We start from the raw sequence: 14,027 nt of genomic DNA, 5'->3' as shown, positions 1-14,027 counted from the left end.
TCAAGCAGCCGCTTCAGAGTGCTCTTCTAGCAAGGGGGAGGGGCGGGCAGGAGGCGTGCGTGGAGAGGAGGGGGGCAGGGGAGGAGGGGGAGGCGGAGGGGAGCAAGCTGCCTGCTGGCATCCTAAGGAGGAGCACGTTTGTAGCTGGCCGGCTGCCTAGGGACAGAGGCTGGATTCTTCCCGTTCGTGCACCACACACACTCACACGCTCGCACGCACATGCTCACACGAGCTGGGCACCGTAGTCCACAAAGACAGACAAAGGAAGGTGACTGCTACCCAGCCCATTCCCCAGAGTACCTTCCATAGTGACTGACGTGTGGCTGTCCTTGGAGTCCTTGGGACCTTTCACTTTGAGCTCCTGCCAAACAGAGGGGAGGAATCACTCCATGGCCTCCCCATCCCCCACTGGAGGCATAGCAAGAAGGGCTCTGAAACCCAGGGTGCAAGAGGACGGTCTCCCCCTGCCTCACTGACTCCGGACTCCCTGTGCCACACCCATGGTCTCCCGAGCCAGTGGGGTCCTAAGGCTGGGTGTAGGCAAGGAGGAGGGGCTCCAGGTACCAGAGAGGTCTGTGACAATTGTGCTCCTCGGACACACCCTGTAAAGCCCCTCCCTGGTGACTCTGAGGGCATTCCAGAGAATGGGTGGTGACAAGAACCGGACCCTCCCCCCTGCCCCTCGGCCGGGGTTCCCCCAGCAGCAGCCACGTATAGGGGTGTACACATCAGCCCAGGGGACGTCGGATTTGAGAGGACAAGCACTAGGAGTACCGGCACCTTGGGACACCTTGGGGCACGAGCGGCCCTGGAGATAAGTAAGGATCGATGGAGACAAGGAGATAAGGTCCTGCACGGGGAGGTACACCCGGGGCGGAGACAGAGCTCCACAGGGTGGACCGACCTATATCCTACCCAGATTAAGAGGGACTCACCCAGCCCCCAACCCTCCCTGCCACTCCCCACCCACTGGTGCCTGTGCTGGTTTCAGAGAGGAACCTGTAAGCAAGGAAGAGGCAATACCCCTCCTGGACCCCATGCAAAGTGACCCAAAGTGAGGGCTGGAGACAGACTCCAGGGATGGCTTATCCATCCGATCATCTTTTATCTGCCTTTAGAGAGAGAGGTCCCTGCTCTAGCCCTTGGCAACAGACCAATATGGCCTGTAACTGGAGCTGTAATGCAATCCCCACTTGCAGGGCTGAGTGCACAAGGGGCCCTCCGAGTGGGGTGTCAGGGAGGCCAGGGTGGGCTGAGGCCAAGGTCAGAAACCCAGGTGATGTTGCCTGCTCTGCCTGGAAGTGGGGAGCTCCGCATTTCCTACTCCTGCCTCAAGCTGTTTCTCGACAGAGAAAACCCCTGGGGAAGGAGCATGGGGGTGGGGAGAAGGGGTCACTCAGCTCCACAAGGCGGTCTCTGGCTGGGGACTGGATTCCCAGCTTCAGGAAACTTCTCTCTATGCTCCCCTTCAGCGTAGCCTAGAGGTATGAAATCGCTCCCGCTGCAGAGAAGGGCCTGATTGCAGTAATTAGTGGAAGCGTCAGGGTGAGAAGCCGCCTGGCGGCAGGCCAAGGGGCCAGCCGGCTTCGCGAGAGACCTGGGGAGGGGTGCGGGGGGTCGGTGCCCGCCACCGAGAACGGGCAGTCAGCCCAGGCTAAGAGGGGACTCACCACTCTCTGGACCATACAGGACCCCAGGCAGCCTTGAACACAGACCAGAGGGATCCAGTTTGTTCCCAGGGAGCGCTGGGAGTGATATGGGGAAGCGCCATTCCTCCAGCCTTGTGACTCCATGCAGAGGGACTTCCCCACCCAGCTCCTCCCAGGCAGAGGGTGACTCACCTGATGGCTGGGTCTGGGAGAAGAAACTGAGCTTAGCTCCCTGCTTCCGTCCCCAGTAGATGCATTTAATTGTGGAGGGGAAGTATTAGCAAGCCCAATGTGGCCGCAGATCCAAGTCCACATTTTTCCAATCTGGCTTTTACTAGTAATCAAGCTGACGTTTTCATCTCCATCTGCCCAACCCTTGTGCTTCCTCTCAGCTAATTCCAAACCGGAGGATAACCCATAATAACCCCAGGAGTCTCACATACACGATCCTACATCTCACCAACATTCCTAGCATGAGCGCTGAGAGGGGAAAGCGAAGAGTCCAGAGAGGCTCGTAGGCAGGATTTCCAAAACTGCAGGAGGAGGCCCCTGTCCCTGGACCTGGAGGTTCTCCTGTTCCAGACCTGGAGCTGGGGCTGTGGTTACGAGGCCAGCAGCTTGGGGGTCTCGCTGAGCTCCTTCTAACTAAAGGGATGAGCTGGGCTGTGCTCCTGAAGGATATGCTAGCTCCTCTCTGCCACTTCCCAGCGAGAGGTGTCAATGGTAGACAACACCATATCTCTGCCCTCCGGAGGAGCATGGGAGGAAGGCTTAGCTGCGGTAGCGGGACAGGCCTATTTCCAGCCAGAGGGAAATATGTGTCCCCACATAAATGGGCCTGGCCCCCTCTCTATTGTGATATTGCAAGGATTTTAAAACACCACCTTGGGGGGGCACCTGGGTGGCTCAGTCAGTTGAGCATCCAACTTTGGGTCAGGTCGTGATCTCACGGTTCGTGAGTTTGAGCCCCACATCGGGCTCTGTGCTGACGGCTCAGAGCCTGGAGCCTGCTTTGGATTCTGTGTCTCCCTCTCTCTCTGCCCCTCCCCTACACTCTCTTCTGTCTCTCAAAAATAGATAAACATTAAATTTTTTTTAAAAAACCCCACCTAGTCTAGACCTCTTCAAATCTTCTTGTTTATAAAAATCACCCAGGAAGCTTGTTAAAAATACAGACTCCTGGGTCCCACCCCAAGCCCTCGGAATTGAAGCACCAGGGAAGATGTCTGAAGATCTGCATTTTAAACAGCGCCCCTGGTGGTTCTTATCAAGTAATTTTGGGATGAGCTGAAATATCCAGATACCTCACTGGACAGAAGAGGAAAAACAAGGCCAAGGAAGGTAAGTGACTTGCTCAAGGTCACCACCGTGTTAGGAAAATACTGTCTTTTTTCTTTCTTGCCTCTTCTGTTCTAATACAGAATAGCCTAAGTAGAATAACAAAATCAAACAAATCGTTATTCTTATATTAAGACGGAAAATATCAAGTGCGAGAAAGCAAATGTCAGTCTAAGTGTTACCCTCAAGGGAACCATTTCCCTAACTGGCAACAGGCCAGAAGGCTGGAAGGCTCCTAGCTGAAGCAGGGGCTGTACAGGGAGCTGCCCACCTCCGAGATCTTCTGGAATTGATTGTTGGACTGGCTGCACTTCTCAGCGGTCTCCAGAGCGACTTTATAGTTATCCACAAACGCTTTGTACACACCAAGCTGGCTGGCCTGCAGGGAGAAGAGAGGAGAGAGAGAGGAGAGGAGGAGTGGGATGGGAGAGAGGATTAATGAATGGATGAAAGTGTAAGCAGGGCACCCGGAGCTTCCTTAGCACTCAGCACCTCGGACTTAGCTCCAAAGGGCTACGTGGGAACAGAGGGGAAAAGGCAGGATGTACATACTACAGTATCCCTTTGAACCTGACTGTTTCCATGGAAACCAGCTCAGCCAATAAGGTTAACAAGAGGGTACTGGGGGCTGGGGGGAGCAGGGCAGGGCCTTTGTTGGCATGCTAGAAACTCCACAGCATTCGGCTTTATTTAGCATCATCAAGGTCTCCCAGTGTTTGAAGCCCCTTAATGCCCCATGTGTCTTTCAGAGCCTGGAATTAGCTGGAGCAGGGAGGGCACATGTTTCCTGTTCAGTACCCCCACTCCCCATGCTGAGTATAAGGCACAGCATTTAAAGGTGCAGTCCCCAAGCGCCTGACTGGCTCAGTTGTGGAGCATCCAACTCTTGATCTCAGGGTTGTGGGTTGGAGCCCCATGTAAGGTATAGAGATGACTTAAAAATTAAATCTTTTTAATTTTTTAAATGTTTATTTTTGACAGAGAGGGAGAGAGAGAAAGAATGGGGGAAGGGCAGAGAGAGAGGGAGACACAAAATCCAAATCAGGCTCCAGGCTCCGAGCTGTCAGCCCAGAGCCCTATGCGGGGCTCAAACTCACAAACCACAAGACCTTGACCTGAGCCGAAGTTGGACGCTTAACCGACTAAGCCACCCAGACACCCCTGTGTGTTTTCACTTTAAAGAACCGGGCTACTAGAAAATTTTAAGTTACATATATGGCTCACATTATATTTCTACCAGAAGCACTGCTCTAGAGAAGCTTGCCTATGTGCGCACCCAAGGAAGCATGAGTAAGGGTATTCACTGCTTCACTCTTCCTCCTGTGCAAAGACTGGTAACAAATGCTCACAGAAAAGGGGATCCATACACATACGTTGCAGTTGAAATGAATGAACTAGATCTCTGTGTAGTAACACTGACAAGTTCCAAAACAAATGTTGACTGAACTGTAAAATATATACATTTTAAAAAGACACGTAATGCCATAAGGAGATACAGATCCCTAATAAAAACACAAACTTACAGCCCAGAAGGCTACGCACCAAATTCATTCCAGTAGCTGCCTCTAGGTTGAGCAGAAGGGCAAGGGAAGGGGAGAGAGAGAAAGAGCCTTCATCTGTAATGCTTTGTTTTCTTGATTAAAAAGCCTTTCTGTATATCTTCAGAGCTTAACATCTGTTAATTCTGGGAGATGAGTGCATAGTTGTTTGCTACATTCTTCTATAGCGTTTCTGCTTTAAATATTTTTCAATGAAGTAGCAAGGAGGTTCAGCTGCTACGGGGCTCCCTCGGGGGGATCCCGCTGGGGTGCTGGGGACAGTGGGCTGCCCTTGAGCCCATCCTGCACCGCTCTGCTCTCTGCCGAGTCCTTGTGCTCAAGATCCCAGAGCGGCAGGGCAGGTGGGAGCCGGCAGGTGCAGGCCTGGAAAGCCAGAGCGGAAGGTGAGGGCTGGGATGCCTGCAGAGAAGCCGAGGCCAGAGCTGTGCAGGTCTCAGCCCCAGACAGGCCAGACTTCGCAAAACAAGAAAAATCTTGGGGGAAGGGCAGGAAGGGACGGAGCTCAGTTCCTTAGGGGAGGATCAGCCCACTGGTGTCCCAAGCTACAGGGAAGGTGCTAGACAGCTGCTTCCTAGGCTGAAGCAAAAGTCATTGCTATTCTTCTTCCAGGTATGTGCTCTCCTTGTCCCCCCTTTTCCGCAAGAACGACAAAGGCTGGCTGCCCAGGTCGGAACACTAGCCTCCCATCTCACTGCCTCAGGGAGCAGCAGGAGGGGAGTCAAAGCAGGAGCCACCTGGGCAGAAGGCCTGTGTGTAGGGGGTCACTGACCATCCCAGGCACTGCCATCTCCATGGCATGCCCTTGTCTGTAGAGCCCAAGGCCCAGCCTGCCAGGGCCATTAAGTGGGAAGTGGAGGTTGCCTGGAAACAGCAGCTTGGCACTGGGGTGAGCTCATAAAACAAACAGCAGAGATGCTAATTCCCTTCTCTCAGTAATGGAGACCAGCTGAAAATAAACTGCCTCCAGATGCCCGGACTGCCCCAGCCCTCCCAAGCCTGCAGCTCCGGGGGCCTCAGAGAGCAGTTCACAATGTTGGAGGGGGGTAGGTGGGGAAGCAAATCACAGCCCGGGCCTGTGGGGGGTGAGACCAGAATGGGGGGGACCCTCGTGACAGCAGGGTCCAAGTGACAAGGATAAACTGGGACAGTCCACTCTGCTCTGGCCTACGCCTCACCCCAACTCTGGTTAGCTCTCATGCCCTCCCAAGCCGATCAGCTCAGGCTCCTGGGACCAGGTCGGGAGTGATGAGTGGGTATTCACCAGCCCTGACCCAGGGCAGGCACCTGGGGCCGCCAGAGCCAGGAGCGAGCATGGGGCTCCCGTGCAATACCAGTGTATGCGGTGCTCTTGCTAAGAATAACAACAATGACAATGGTAATGGTAATAACAATAATGCTAATGGCTAACTCTTGAGTATTTCCTAATTTATTATGTTCCAGGCCCCGTTCCAAGCACTTTTCAGGTATTAACTCACGTAGTCCTCACAACAATTCAATGGGGTAAATACTATTATTATCCTCTTTTTTTTACAGATGAGGAAGCTGAGTCACCAAGACATTGAACACAAAGTCACGGGTTCAATCTGTGGCAGAGCCAGGATTCAAACTCAGTTGTGGCTCTAGAAGCTATGCTTGTCCCTACAACACTGCTGGCCTCTCCGGACACAGACCTCAGGCCCTGTGATGTCTCCCTCAATGCCCTAGTCCCAGTGGTCAAGGTCACGGTGCACTCATTCATTCATTTATGTATCAAGCACCGGGCTGGTTCTGGGGTCTAATGATGATGAAACAAATACAGTCTGTTCTCTCAGAGTTTATGGTTTTGGGGAGTCAGGCAGTTACAGTGTTCACTGAGGGGATAAGCACAGGGGCTGTGTTCTAAGGTCTGGGTAAAGTTTCTCCAAAGAGGCCGTTCTAAGCTGGGAACAGATGGGGAAGGACATTTCAGGCAGCTAGAGCTGCAAGGTTAAGAGTGTCTGCTGCCTGAACTAAGAATAGAAAGTTCAGTGTCGGGGGCACCAGGATGGGGGAGGCAGCAGCCAGAGGCCGCGGGTGGACAGAGGCCAGCAGGCGAAGGGTCTCAGAAGCCGTTTCTCAGAGCCTGGCATTTATTTATCCAATGGGCAAGGGGGAGAGATTTAAGCAGGGGAGAAGTGAGGTCTGGTGAGGAATTCAGAGAACTCTCTCCTGCCAAGAGGTAAGGGTGGGAGGCTGCTGGGGAGGGGAGTACTGGCTGCTAGAAGCAGGAGCCACTAATGAGATGAGGGCACCAGAGAGGGTGGGGAGAAGAAGGCTGCTGTGAGCTTTATTTATTTATTAATTTTTAAAAATGTTTTATTTATTTCTGAGAGAGAGAGAGAGAGAGAGAGAGAGCAGGGGAGGGTCAGAGAGAGAGGGAGATACAGAATTTGAAACAGGCTCCAGGCTCTGAGCTAGCTGTCAGCACAGAGCCCGACGTGGGGCTCGAACCCATGAACTGTGAGATCATGACCTGAGCCAAAGTCAGCTGCTTAGCCAACTGAGCTACCCAGGCTCCCCAATTTATTTTTGAGAGAGAGAGAGAGTCTCACACACATGGAATCAGAAGCAGGCTCCAGGCTCTGAGCCGTCACTACAGAGCCCGAGGTGGGGCTCGAACCCACAACCTGTGAGATCATGACCTGAGCCAAAGTCAGACGCCTAACCGACTGAGCCACCCAGACGCCCCTGCTGTGAGCAGTCAAGTGGACTCCTTGGGATGCAGGGAGGGATGCGGACGGGGAAGGTGGTGGGGCGAGGAGATGCCAAGGACGAGGCCAAGGGAGTCATGGATGGCTGGAGGCTGGGATGGAGGCAGCACCCACTGAGACAGAGGCGGGAAGAGAAGCAAAGAGTTTCAGACACATTGAGTTCAGTTGTGATCGTGCTGAGCTCAAAGTCCCGGGAGCATCCAAGCAAACGTTTTCTCCAGGGTAAGCAAAGTACAGGCCTGTCTGTTCACCCAGTCCCACCACTGCAGGGGAGGTAAAGGAGAGGCGCTGCTCCCCGCCCTCAACCATTCACACCCAGAGAACATAGACCCCTGACTGACGGTCTCCCTCCTGCCTCCTGGGCTGGCAGAAGTAATGGGCCGAGAGAGACCAGGGAGGAGTGGGGTTGGAGGCCCCGGGGGTCTGACCTGGGGGCTCCTCCAAGGGACACAGCCAGAGACAGTGTCAGAGCCAGGGGAGAGGATGTCACAGGAGACTCAGGAACCGGAAGATCTCTGCAAGCCTTTCCCAACAGTACGTCTGCACGGCAATTCTACCTCCTCATACCTTTTCCCTCCCCTGCAGTCCCTCAGGAGGGCTGACCTGCGTCCCATCTGACTGCTCATTCCAGAGGCAAAGTGTCCCAAGTGAGTAGTCCCTGCCCGCCCATCTGGCACCCGCCCCTCTGTCAGCTGAGGACAGGGGACCTGAACCCCAGTAAGTGAGCCTTCGTTCCAGCCCTGGAACCCCCTTGTGGAGAGAGAAACCTATACACATAGCCCCTCACGTCCCTGGAAGACTTAGGGCTTCACCGTGGGAGACCAGGAGTCGAGGCACTAGGCCTGGGCTTTCCTCCGGGACTCAGAAATGACCCAGGCCTCCAAGGAGGCCAAAAGCGCTTGGGGATGGCCGGTCCTCTCCCAACACCAGCAGCTCCACTGAGGCACCGGATAAGGACCCTCCATCAACAGAAGACTCACCAGCTTCTGGAAGAGGTGGCCCATGGTGACCTGGCTGTCCCACTGCTGCACCTTGGGGCAGAGGTTGTCATAGAACTCCTTGTGGATCTCGTAGATGTCCTGGATCTTGTAGAAGATGGTCTCGATCTGCTGGATGGTGAGCACGGGCTGGGAGGTGGTGGCTGTGGCCTTCAGGGGCTTCATTGGCTTGAGTGAGGAGGAAGAAAGAGACGAGGTGAGAGGCACATAAACCAGAGGGTCGGAGGGCCCGGGGCACCGATGAGCCTGTCCTGCAGCTGGAGTGGTGCCTAGACAAGGCCACCGAGGGCAGGGCACCTGAAGCGTGGTTTGTATCAAGTAGCTGCTGTCACAGGCTCCAACAAGCCATACCTGACTGCACGGAGAGGGAGCTGACAGCCAGGGCCTGGGCCAGCAGCCCTCCCAGGCCCAGGGGTTAACTAACACCAGGACACATTTCCCCCACGCCCTCACCCCAAGGGGCCCCTGCCCCCAGCCTGCACCGAGTTTGCTTATTGGTTTAATAGGACATGTCCTTCTTCCACAATGGCCTTGGGCTCTGAGTCACAAGCTCCCTCTGTCATACTTCAGTGGAAGGGAGGGTTGCCTGGGATCTCAGCCCGAGCTACTTCCTTCCAAGAAACATGATTCTACGGTTTTGGGGTAGGGTCTCACAGAGACCCAAGACCAACGTCAGCTGCACTGACATTTCAAGTTCCCATCAACTTAGTACATATATATATAGAGAGAGAGAGACAGCGCGAGCGAGCGCGCAGGAGGCACACATGCCCCTGTCCTGCCTCTTATGCCCGTGGCAGACATCGCTAGTCGATCACAGTGCTCTTTCTCACTGAGCTTCGTTGTGACCGCAGACTGTTTCTCAGTGCTGAGGTCGACGTGTGAGATGAAACTTCTCTGTCAACCTGCTTGCCTGCACGTGGAGTAGAAGAGGTGATCAACAGTAACTTGGGACCACTCCCTAACACTGGCCAGGGGCTAGAACTATCACCTCAATGCCCCATAGCAGGGCTCGTAGGAAAACAGGACTTGGGTGTGTGTTCTTCAGGGTGCTTTTCTGTGCATAATGAGTAAATATTCATTTGATAACCAAGAAAAAAAAGCTATTAGAATTTACAGTTGAAACAAACAAACAAAAAGCCCCTGATACGGAAGGATAAAGAGCTCTTCTAGGTTGGCCTTCCCTCAGCCCCAGGCCTACAGGAGATGCCTTGACCGCACTCCAGAGGCCCTCCAGGAGACAGGGTCTGGAAACCTGCCATGCAGAGAAAGTACGGGAGAGGCAGGCACATTCACCCGGAAGACAGAAGCCTGAGTCAGACACGGGTAATATTCTTCATTAGCTGAAGGGCTGTGTGTGAAGAGAGGCCTCTGACTTAGCTCGAGTCAGTCTGGAGACCCAGGAACAGCCAGAAGTTACAGGGGCAGATGTGGTCTCACTAGAGCCATCCCCCAGTGTCTCACTGGATGGGTACTGGGCTTCCCGACCAGAGAAGCATTCAAGCAGATAAGAGGCAACTGGATGGGACACCGACCCTGAGGGAGACCGAAGTTACCCCTGGCCCACTCTAGGAGCTCTGAGAGACGACATTCAGCTCGCACTGTCACAGCAGTCACACTCCAGGCGAGTTTCCTGTGCTCCTCCCATCTGGCTCTCTGGTGGTGGCCGGGACATGTCGAGGAAGTCCCCTCGACTCAAACACCCAGATGATGCTCTGACCTCCAGCTCCCCCATCCTCCTGGCTCTAAACAGTCCAGAAAGGATGATAAAGGCAGGGAAAAGCAGAGCCCTCCTTCTGACCCTTTTAGCTAACCCTGATGCCCAGGCCCCGCTAAGGCAGTAGGATGGGGTTTCACCTGGTGCAGGCCAGGTGGTGTGGGCTTGAGCCTCCACTCTGCCACTCAGCAGCTGTGGGCACGTCGCTTAGCATCTGGGCCTCAGCAGCCTCGTTTGTAAAACTGGGATAATATCACCTTGAGAACACTGATGGGAAGATCAAAAGCCATAATTTATATAAAATATAAAGTGTGCGCCTGGCACACAGAAGGCAGTGAATAGTGTTAGCTGCTACTACTACTATTATTATTATTATTATTAATCCCACAAATAACGTACTGAGTGCCTAACGTGAGGCCAGGCCTGGGTATTCAGTGATTCACAACACACGCCATCCCTAAGCCTGGGGAGCCTCCCATCCAGTAGGGGAGACGGACAAAACAAAAGGAAACAAACGCACAATTTACACAGAAGTGCAGTGAAAGAAATAAGACGGGGACCTCCCGAGACAGGATGGTGAAGGACAGCTCCTCCCGGAAGAGGACATTTACCCTGAAATGGAAGGGGTGCAGAGGACAGTGCTCCAGGCGGACTTCCTCAATGCCGGTCCCAAGGTAGGTACGGGCTTGGCGAGAGAGAGGAGCTGGGAGGGGGCAGTGAGCCTGTGTGCCTGCCTGGGCTGGGGGGCAGGTAGCAGGGCCGGAGGACTGGGCAGAGACCAGATCAGGCAGGAAAGACAGGCAGCTTGTAAACCCTCGCAACGAGGGTGAGGCAGGGGCGTGATGGGGGTCCAGCTCTCTCTACGGGAGGTTTCTTTTCATGACTCATGATCCTTGCTCTGGAGAACATTATAATCCATTTGGGTAAAACGGATCAACACAAATGAAACAATCCAGTGGACAAAGCGAGATAGGGTGTCACCCATCTTGGACTGTCAGCACCGACCAAGTGGTCCCAAGGTTAGTTGTGCTGGCACAGCTCGGAGGGCTTCACAGAGGAGGCGACGGGAACAGAGCCTTGAGGTTTGGGAAGCTGAGCAGGTGGAGGGTGGGTGGGGCATGGGTGAGCACGGCAGGCAGGGGAACGGAAGAGACCAGGGGCTGGGAGAAAGGGAATGCTGTTCTCCTAACCCCCGGTGGGCGGCTCCACTCAGCTTCAGGGCTCCTGATATTCTGGGAGGGACACAGAGCTGGTCCTTCAGATCACTGTCCTAGTGTATCCTTTTTTCCTCTATCCGGGACCCAGTGGAGGGTCAAGTCACCACGGAGCCCCAGAACCTCTACTCCCTGCTCGTGCCTGGGTGCGGTCCCCACTAGGGAGAGAACAGTCCTGGGAAGATGGGAGGGTCAGGATGCCTCGGGAACTGCTGGGCATGGCCTCCTCACACCTGTGCACAGATAAGACCTGACCGCACTGCTTCCTCCTAAACTTCCCACTCAATCTACAAAAAAAGGGAAGAAACGGGGGCTCACCAGCAGCAGGTCACAAGGACAGGGCTGCACACAGGCCATCACAGGCTTCTTAGGACAAGGTTGGGGACCTCTGGTCTCATCTCTGATTTCACTGGGGGGAGCAGGGAGTGCTGTGTGTGTGTGAGCCCCGGCTGGCCGGAAACCCTTGAAGGCAGTTCACTTTAACCTGGTGAAGCCCCGAATCCAGGCCTCGGGTCCAGATGCTGAACTCTGATCCAGCACCATTCTTCAGCCCAAGTGTTAGCACTCCCAGAATCCTGCTGCGGGGGGTGGGGGGGGGGGGCAACGGTGGCCCCCGGCTCTCCATTTTATCAGAGGGGAAAAAGGTTCTTAGAGAGGATCACGGAGTGACCTCAGAGTCAAGCCTGGCTCTCGGGTTCCCACAGAGTGCTTCTCAGGAAGATGGGCCAGGTGGGTTCTGACTCAGAGTGGGACTTCACACAGCCATCTGTCGGCTCTGTCCCCCAGCAACTTGCCTTTCGAAACAGGGGGAAGAAATCTGCCCACTTCCTCCACCTCCTATCCCAGAAGGCCTGGGTTTACTCCTCCTCCCTGAACCCAGGGAGGGAGCCATCATTGACCCATTTTACAGATAAGGAACCTGAGAACCCCAAAGTTAACTGTCCGAAGGAGAGGCTGAGAGAGGGCCAGTGGTGGCTCAGAGGTGGGAAGAGCTTTAATGGCAGCACCTGAGCTCACTTCCCACATTCCCCCTTGCGGGGAAGATGCAGAATTTCCTGCCTTTGGTTTGTCTCCGTTCCTCCACCCCCCACTTCAGCCCAGGCTCCCAGACCTACTTTGCTTGTAATCTGAGCCAACCAGGAACCTGGAAGTTTCCAGATTACCAAACCCTGCCCCCGCCAACCACCCAGGGGCCAGGAACAGAGGCTCCTGTGTGGGTCCTGGCTGCGCCAGTGTGTGCACTCGGTGTTGGGTACACACGCCACACACACCCAGCCATCTGCATATCAGGAAGTGTGAAGCTGAGAACAGCCGAACACGAACACAGTAGGAACTGAGCCAGGGGATGAGGGTCGAGGGCCTGGTGAGGAGTAGGAGATCTGGGAGCGGACAGGTTTTCCTCTCCAGGCTCCTTGGTCAGGTTCCCCCCCCAACCCTCACCGCCCCCGACAGAGAGCAAAGGGCTTTAGCAACCAGGCAGCCGTGAAGAGGAGGGTTCTACAGCTCAAGGAGGGGGCAGGGAGGTTTGATTCCTTATCTCTAAGGCTTATTATCTGAGGCTGTGGCTGTGGAGGGTCCTGCCCCCTCTTCCTGGGGCCCTCCAGCCCCAGCCAGGCCTCCTAGATAGTCTCTCCCCTCCCTCCTGCCCCTGCTCAAGAAAGAACCAATCAGGAGCCTGGGATGAACAACTTGGGGTCGGGGAGGGATGCGCCCCGGGTCACCTCAGGACTGGGGAGCCCCAGCCTCACAGGTTTTGCCTTTGAGGCATGAAGCTGCTAGACAGGCGAAGCAGAGAGGGAGTGTCTTGGCCCCTCAATCTGTTGTTATCTTTGCAGGGACAAATGGAAGCTCACACGGGGCCCAATGACTGACAAGAATGCGAGTTGGAATCTCCGAGTGGCTTGCCTCTTGCTTCTGACGAGGACGCGCCTCCCCTTCCTTCAGGGAAAGGGTGTGTTGATAGAAACAGGCCCTAACCTGCGTCTCTCCCAGCTCCAGAGAAAATAACCGCGGCGACTAACTAGGCTCCAAGAGCTTCACATACAAGCTCCTCTCGTCCCCACCACACCCCCACGAACAGAGTACGCACTAACATCAGTGCACGCAGTTCGCAGATGGAGAAAACGGGCCACAAAGGTTCATCGACCTGCTGAAGGGCTAGAGCTAGAAAGTGGTCAAGCTGGGATTGTGGCGAGCAGTCTGGTTCCTTTGTCTGAACTCCTTTCAAACGGGCATCCTTTTCGCAATAACGACGCCCCATCATTTCGGTGTGGCAATTCAGAGTGTGCGAGAGGTATTTCACATGTGTCTGACTGGCCCTCTGCTGGTCTTCCTGCCTTCAGCTAATTGAGTGCCTAAGTACCTGGCATTTATACTAGGGCCCCAGAAGGATCACCTGATCTTCTCAACCCCGTGAAGGAGAGAGAGAAGATAATGGGATTATTCTCATCTACGGATGAGGAAAATGAAGCTCCGGGATATTTTGCACGGCTTGCCCAAAGCCAGTGTTTTGCAAAACCACAACACATGTGAGAAATCACGTGGCCCAGTACCTACATCTATAGACACATGCATACAACAGACCCAAAGTTTTGCAAAACAGTACCTATTCTTACTACATGTGATGCATGCTGACATTTTCTTTCTCATTAAAAAAAAAAAAAAACACACGCTGGTTTCACCTGCTATGTTGACTTCACAAACGCACTAATGGGTTCAGATGCACAGTACGAAAAGCAGTGCAGTGAGTCTGTGATTAACGGCCCAGTCAGGTCTTGCCCTAGTTCTGGCCCCAGACCACAGTCCCATCTGCCATCCTGTCCGCCA

General features: G+C 54.4%; 1 protein-coding gene and 1 long non-coding RNA gene across 5 annotated transcripts in view; one reads left to right on the top strand and one right to left on the bottom strand.

Annotated features, from left to right (window-relative positions):
* The window catches only part of ABR (ABR activator of RhoGEF and GTPase), a 179,704-nt gene that overhangs the window by 57,483 nt on the left and 108,194 nt on the right, over positions 1-14,027 (bottom strand). For all 4 annotated transcript variants that reach the window (XM_039252221.1, XM_039252227.1, XM_039252242.1 and 1 more), the window contains 3 exons: positions 8,256-8,441; positions 3,259-3,366; positions 301-361 (listed from right to left, as the gene is read on the bottom strand). In XM_039252221.1, the coding sequence (XP_039108152.1) occupies positions 301-361; positions 3,259-3,366; positions 8,256-8,441 (355 nt within the window). The remainder of the gene's footprint in view (positions 1-300; positions 362-3,258; positions 3,367-8,255; positions 8,442-14,027) is intronic.
* LOC120245283 lies at positions 5,459-6,358 on the top strand. Its single transcript, XR_005531748.1, has 2 exons — positions 5,459-5,589; positions 6,080-6,358. It is a non-coding gene; the product is annotated as an uncharacterized LOC120245283 (long non-coding RNA).

This window comes from Hyaena hyaena, unplaced genomic scaffold, assembly GCF_003009895.1.
Source record: "Hyaena hyaena isolate Hyena2069 unplaced genomic scaffold, ASM300989v1 scaffold_10, whole genome shotgun sequence".
In the NCBI taxonomy this organism is placed as follows: Eukaryota; Metazoa; Chordata; class Mammalia; order Carnivora; family Hyaenidae; genus Hyaena; species Hyaena hyaena.
The sequence above is the reverse complement of the archived record's forward strand: the minus strand, read 5'-3'. Positions and strand labels throughout refer to the sequence as shown.